We start from the raw sequence: 7,048 nt of genomic DNA, 5'->3' as shown, positions 1-7,048 counted from the left end.
ATTTATCAGATATCTCTTCAGTGTCAGTTCTCTGTAGGTTCTGCAAAATGTGGAGCTGCAGGGCCCCCGTCTCTGGTGACAGGCCAGTACCATGCAGTGAGCGAAGCCCAGGTCTTGAACCATTGACACCTATGCCTACACTCAAATGGAACAAGCCAGTCTCATGGAAGAACGGGTTTTCAAAAACTACGTATTTATGTTCTATTTATTTTAGAGATAGGATCTCACTTTGTTGCTCAAGCTGGACTCAAACTCCTGGACTCAAGCGCTCCTCCTGCCTCAGCATCCCAAGTAGGTGGGACTATAGGTATGAGCCATCATGCGCAGATAACAACTATTTAAAGATACATTATCAGTTCAAGACACATTACAGGGAGGCCAATGGTAGGAGATCTGGCCATTGGAGGGGAGGAGGGGAGAAGGGGAAAGAATGAGTCTTGGAAGACAGAGAGGAGGCCATCCAGGGAACAGGAGTCAGGGGAAAGTAGGATAGAGTGTCAGAAAAACGTCAGGAAAATTTTTTTAAAAGGCACGGCTGGCCAGGCACGGTGGCTCACGCCTGTAATCCCAGCACTTTGGGAGGCTGAAGTGGGCAGATCACCTGAGGTCAGGAGTTCGAGACTAGCCTAACCAACATGGAGAAACCCCGTCTCTACTAAAAATACAAAATTAGCCAGGTGTGGTGGTGCATGCCTGTAATCCCAGCTACTCGGGAGGCTGAGGCAGGGGAATTGCTTGAACCCGGGAAGTGGAGGTTGCAGTGAGCCGAGATCATGCCATTGCACTCCAGCCTGGGCAACAAGAGTGAAACTCTTGTCTCAAAAAACAAACAAAAAAAGGGCATGGCTATACATCCTGGTGCCAGGACAACAGAGGGCACAACTCAGGTACCAGGGGAGCCACCAGGGCACTGCCAACAGCTCTCCCACAGCTGTCTTCCATTCAACAGAACTGGTGCACCATGGGGCCTCTCTGTCCATTGCCTAATTCAAGCCACCCTGTCCACCAGCCAGGTCTCTTCATTAGTTCTAGTTAGGTGATCACACGGCATGGGTGGCGGCAGTGATCCTATAGAGCTCTGATCAAGTGGTTTGTGAGAAGGCAGCCCACGTCAAGGTGATCCACCGCATGACAAACCACGGTAGGCGAAGATCACCTGTGCAGGTATATAACTGGGAAGAACTGAACCTCACAAAGTCAATGCTCAGTGACCCCACCATCAATGACCATGTCAGTGCCCACTGGGACTCGCAAGGGACAGCTGCCAGAAAACTTCTACTAGAGTAAGGGGATGTGGCAGAAGGGACAGAAAAGTGACAGATCCTGACAGCGTAACCTAGCCAGGAAACGACCCAGCTGCATGTGATATGCTACACAGGTTTTGAGACTTATGATTCCAGGCTGGCGTTGAAGGGCGGGACTTCCGGCACCGCCATAGTGGTCCTCATTTTCCGGCTGGTGGGTTGGGCTACAGGAGACCTCAGGAGCCGGACAAGGGCGAGGGAGTGGGTGCAGGGGCCGTCACTGCAGCTTCACAAGGTTGTCAAGGTCCCAGGGCAGAAGGTGTGGGGGTTTATGAAGCAGCCAGGGATAAGTAGCAGAACACTGGCCAGTGCCAGGGCCAGCAGCACCTCCCACAGGGAACAAGGGAAAGGCGGAGGAAAACCTAGATTTCATGTGTAGAGGAAAGAGAAGACACAGTAGCCTTACCTAGTAAGCACAGGAATACAAAGCTCTGTAGCATCACGTCACTATAGAAGCCCCCCTGGACCTCACTAAGGAGCCCCACATTTTTGGAAGATGTACTGACTCTGCCCTTAAAGGTCACTAAGCCCTGCAACACCAAGTCAATGGGCAGACAGATGTGATCTAAGCACTGGGCATGAGCCCTAGCCACTGGTCCTTAGTCTCAACACTTCACCGCGAGGGCCCATCTGTAACTCCAAACTAAAACCCCCCTTTCCAAATCCTATCCTCAGGCCCTTCCCTGGTCCAGGCCACCAACATAATGCAGTCTGGAGGTCCGGAAACCACACCAGAATACTATACATCCAGAGGCCCATTTGACTTCTCCACTCACAGGCCTCCAGACAATTCAGACCCTATAACTACAAAATCCATCACTAATCTTCCAAGAAACGTCCTCCTCCTGCCAACTGCCAACCTCTATTCTCCACAGGAGGCATCCTAATTCTTCCTAACTACTTGGGATGGTCCTTCACCCCTACTCATGCTTATTCCACTTATCTAACGTAGCAAAAAATTCCATTAGCTCTATCTTGAAGATCTATTGGGAATCTGATCACTTCTCCCATCTCTCTTGCTTCCGTTCTGGACAGGCCACTATCATAAGTCGGGAACAATACTGCAATAACCTCCCCACAGTCTCCCTGCTTCCAGCCCCGCTACAACCACCTTCTCCAGTAGTGTGTTCATTCAGCAGCCACTGGAATACTTTCCAAATTCTAAGTCAGGTCATGTCCATCCCTTTTCTGTCCAACACCTTTCATGGCTCCCAGCGCCCTCAGTGTGCCAGGAGAGGCAGGACTCCTCTTACACTCTCCACTCACTGCCGAGGGGGCACGAGATCCTTCCTGAACGCTCAGGTCAGTCTCAGGTCCAAGTCTTCGCATATGCAGATCCCTCCTCCTGTACCCTCCACGTCTCAACAAACTGGATTCTGAAATGGTGACCCCCCCAACCTGTGAACGCTCCACACTGTTTGGTGGGGCTGCAGAGGACCTGGGGAAGGTACTTCTCAATTGGAGACTTAGGGCAATGGTGCTGAGTCCAGCCGAGTGGGTGCCAGGAGACCCTTGGCACACGCTCCAAGCCTGCAGCCGGGCGCACGCTGGGTCAAGACCTCCCAACGCGCGGCTTTTCTTGGCCTCGGCCTCGCGCTCCTTAAAGCCGACACAACGCCAAGGGCGACCACTCCCGGGAGCCGCGGACACCTCCGCGCGATGCGACCTGAGGGTCCCACTGGGCCGGCTTTATCTACGGCCGGGGGGAACACTGGGGCTCGGGGGGCGATATTCGCCGCGGTCGGGGCGCTTATATGTCACGGAGGCGGAACTTCCCCGACTCTCGTGCCTTCCTCACTCCTGTTTTCACGGGCCCAGGGAGCCTCCAAGATTCCGTCCCTCGCCTGACAACGCGGTCCCTTCAGATGCAGACAAAATCGAGAAATGCCAAAGTGACGGTCCGAGGACGACGACAGAAGTCCCGCTTGCAGACTGATTGGCCCGCGTCTTCCACCCCGCCCGGAAGTGCCCTTCTCCTGGGCTGCCAATGGCCAGCCCTGAGGCACGGCGAGGGTCCTTCTGGATAATGTAGTTTCCGTTGCGTGAGCGGCGACGCGATAAACGCCTTTCCTCAATCACCTTGGCAACGGCCTAGCGGCAGCGTGACGGCCACAGGAAAAATAGCGTCATAGTCGGCGGGGAGCCTTGAGCCAATGAAGGCTCGGACCAGGAGCAAGTCAGAGCCGGCATTGAGGGGCGGGACTTCCGGCGCCGCCATTGCGGTCCTCATTTTGCGCCTGGTGGGTTGGGCTACAGGAGGCCTCTGGAGCCAAACAAGGGCGCGGGAGTGGGTGCAGGGACCGACAACGCGCCTTCGCACGCACCATAACCCCCGGCTAATTACTATGCTTTTATGAGCCAAGGTGTTCCCGAAAGTGGAGCCAGCGCCACGCGTCTCAGGGGTCTCCATCCCCAGCCTTCCTCCCTGCGGTGCCCGGAGGCCTTGCGCGCATTTTGTATTAGGGAAGACAGGTCCTGAGTGCGACCGTCACCCAGCGTTCGCGCCACTCAGTGGAAGTGTGAGGGTTCGGCTGAGCGGCAGGGCTAGCCCTAGCGCCTCCTAGTATGGCCCTGCCCAGCCCACAGGTTCCAATGGGGTTGCCAGCGTCGCTGATGGGCCCGGCGCAGGTGAGTGGAGGTGCCCCAGGCCCTCACCCGCTGGGATTCCGGCCCTTAGGATCCTGAAGCCCAGATAGAGGGGATGTTGGTGTCCTGCGGCTCTTGGCCGTGTCCTGTCCTCACACGTGGGTCTTGGGCCCTGCCCTGGGAGTCACTTACCCTTACCATCCTGAATCCAGGCCAGGCGTTATATCGAGGGATTCCCATTTCTGGAATCCTGTGGAATGAGATCTGGAAGGCTGTCCCAGGCACAGGGACCAGCATGTGCACCTTGCTTGGTTGTGATGAAATGGAAGCATTCCAGGGACTGCAGGTCTCCGTTTAGTCTGGTGGAAACAGAGCAGGGAAACCAGAGTTAGGCCTGGAATGGCAGCCTGAGGAGCTGGGCCTGTATTCTGATGGTGGTGGGAGCCATGGAAAGTTTGGAGCAAAGGAAGGAGGTGCTCTGACTCCAGTCTTAACAGACTCCCTATAGATGCCTAGTGGGCAGCAGACTGGAGGGATGGTGAGGGTGGAGCAGGAAGGCCAGTGAGGAGCTGACAGACGTGGTCCAGATGTATGCTTTGGGTAGCTGGACAGAGGGGTGCCCATGGAGGTAGGACAGATGGTTGGCTTCTGAATCTGCCCAAATTGGGCCATAGATTACCGGATGTGGGACAGTGAAAGAGAGTGAAATGTTAAGATTGACTTTAGGCTGAGCGCAGTGGCTCACACCTGTAATCCCAGCACTTTGGGAGGCCGAGGTGGCCGGATCACTTGAGGTCAGGAGTTCAAGACCACGCTGGCCAACATGGTGAAACCCCGTCTCTACTAAAAATACAAAAAAATTAGCCTAGGCATGGTAGTGCGTGCCTGTAATCCCAGCAACTTGGGAGACTGAGGCAGAAGAATCGTTTGAATCTGGGAGATGGAAGTTGCAGTGAGCTGAGATCATGCCACTGTGCTCCAGTCTGAACGACAGCGAGACTCTGTTTTAAAAAAAACAAAAAAAGGTTTCCAGGCCCAGTGGCTCGCGCCTGTAATCCCAGCACTTTGGGAGGCCGAGGCGGGCGGATCACGCGGTCAGGAGATCAAGACCATCCTGGCTAACACTGTGAAACCCTTTCTCCACTAAAAATACAAAAAATTTGCCAGGCGTGGTGGCAGGTGCCTGTAGTCCCAGCTACTTGGGAGGCTGAGGCAGGAGAATGGCATGAACCCGGGAGGCGGAGCTTGCAGTGAACTGAGACCACGCCACTGCACTCCAGCCTGGGTGACAGAGCGAGACTTCATCTCAAAAAAAAAAAAAAAAAAAAAAAAAAAAATTGACCTTAGATCTTTCAGATGTGGAAGTTGGTGTGAGGAGTAGATTTCAGGGGGAAGATAAAGAGTTGGATTTTGTTGTATTTGAGATGTCCCAGACACTACCAAATTGAGTTGCCAAGTAGACCCCTAAACATGCGATTATGAAATTACGTCGGGTTTAGGCTGGAAACATCCAAGGGATGGATGCTTGTTGGTGGACACTGCGTGCAGTTGTGGGTTGGGTTCAAGATAGTGGCCGAGCCTCCTAAACAGAGAGTAGGTCTAGGACAAAAATGAAGCATAGCAGCAGAAGTAGGATGAGAGTTGGGCTTTGGTTTAGGTTGATTTATCTCTCTACAGCTCACTACATTGTCGTGGCCGTCCTTCTTGTGGTCAGGGCATGTTACCTCCTCTTAAGTAGGGTCCTGGGGTTTTTGTCAGGCTGGTGTAGTGGCAGGATCAGAAAGGATCAGCCTAAGCTGAGTCCCCAAGCCAAGGTGGGGGCCAGTGGGTCTTGGATTTGAGTGTTAGGAAGAGCAAGGACAGCTATGACTGGGGAGGAGACAACACATACAAAGGCAGAGATATAAGAGGAAAGAGATATTTGAGATCTGCTTATGGTTCTGGGCAGCTGATGGTTGAAGAAATAGGGAAAGGACGAGAGGCATTGACTTGAGGGGCTATGGCTGCCTCTGGCAGTGGGGTTTTTGGAGCTCTGTTGTTGGCTTGGACCAGGATTGGATCCTGGTTGCGTCTGTCAGGTATGCTATGTGCATGGTGAGATACTAGGGAGAGTACCTACAGTGTGAACAGGGAGGAGGTGGAAATATAAGAACTGTATGGTCTGAGGAGTCACATGTAAAGGTGAGGGAATGTGAACCATTGGTCCCATGGCCCTGGTACAAGAGTCTTAAGAGAAAGGGAAGCCCAAATTTTCTTATGTTTGGGAGGTATGAGCCAGAAGTCACAAGGAAAATTGACCAGCAGGAGGGAGGAGGCAGCAGCCATCTGCCCACCTGCCTGTTGTTCCTCTAGGTTGGATTGGCCTGGATACAGTGACCAGTGGGACTACTAGGAGAGAGGGGCACCATTAATTCCAGGGCATGTTAGGCGGGGGCCCTGAGGAAGAAGATAAGCTGCGGATGGGTGAGTAGTGGATGGACTGAGAGGATCATAAGAAAAAGAGATGTTAGTGGTAGATGTGGCAGGATTCCGAGTCACACGGCAAGGGCCACACGGCAAGGGCCTGCATATTTCCATTTGACCAATTGTTTGTTTCTTTGTCAGCATACCTCTTGGCCCTGTGGCTCAGCTGTCCCCGCACTGAAGAGCCTGGTAACCTTTGAAGATGTGGCTGTATATTTCTCCCAGGAGGAGTGGGAGCTCCTTGATGCAGCCCAGAGGCACTTGTACCACAGTGTGATGCTGGAAAACCTCAAGCTCGTGACCTCACTTGGTAATACCCTGTCCCAGCATGGTGATGACCAGCTTATGCCCTGTGTCTTTTCCTCATAGAAAGCTCTGTTCGGCCGGGCGCGGTGGCTCAAGCCTGTAATCCCAGCACTTTGGGAGGCCGAGGCGGGCGGATCACGAGGTCAGGAGATCGAGACCATCCTGGCTAACATGGTGAAACCCCGTCTCTACTAAAAATACAAAAAACTAGCCGGGCGTGGTGGCGGGCGCCTGTAGTCCCAGCTACTCGGAGGCTGAGGCAGGAGAATGGCCTGAACCTGGGAGGCGGAGCTTGCAGTGAGCCGAGATCGCGCCACTGCACTCCAGCCTGGGTGACACAGCGCGAGACTCCGTCTCAAAAAAAAAAAAAAAAAAAAAAAAAAAAAAAA

The 7,048-nt window shown here is 53.5% G+C and overlaps 1 protein-coding gene across 2 annotated transcripts in view; it reads left to right on the top strand.

The window, feature by feature from the left end:
• The first annotated feature begins 3,457 nt into the window (after nt 1-3,457).
• Nucleotides 3,458-7,048, top strand: part of ZNF132 (zinc finger protein 132) — a 7,930-nt gene continuing 4,339 nt past the window's right edge. The window contains exons 1-2 of one of the 2 annotated variants that reach the window (XM_025367993.1): nt 3,458-3,932; nt 6,495-6,663. In XM_025367993.1, coding sequence (XP_025223778.1) covers nt 3,870-3,932; nt 6,495-6,663 — 232 coding nt within the window. In that variant the 5' untranslated portion in view covers nt 3,458-3,869. The remainder of the gene's footprint in view (nt 3,933-6,494; nt 6,664-7,048) is intronic. The other variant, XM_025367994.1, reaches the window with a different exon arrangement.

The sequence above is a fragment of the Theropithecus gelada genome, chromosome 19 (assembly GCF_003255815.1).
Source record: "Theropithecus gelada isolate Dixy chromosome 19, Tgel_1.0, whole genome shotgun sequence".
Classification (NCBI taxonomy): domain Eukaryota; kingdom Metazoa; phylum Chordata; class Mammalia; order Primates; family Cercopithecidae; genus Theropithecus; species Theropithecus gelada.
The sequence above is the reverse complement of the archived record's forward strand: the minus strand, read 5'-3'. Positions and strand labels throughout refer to the sequence as shown.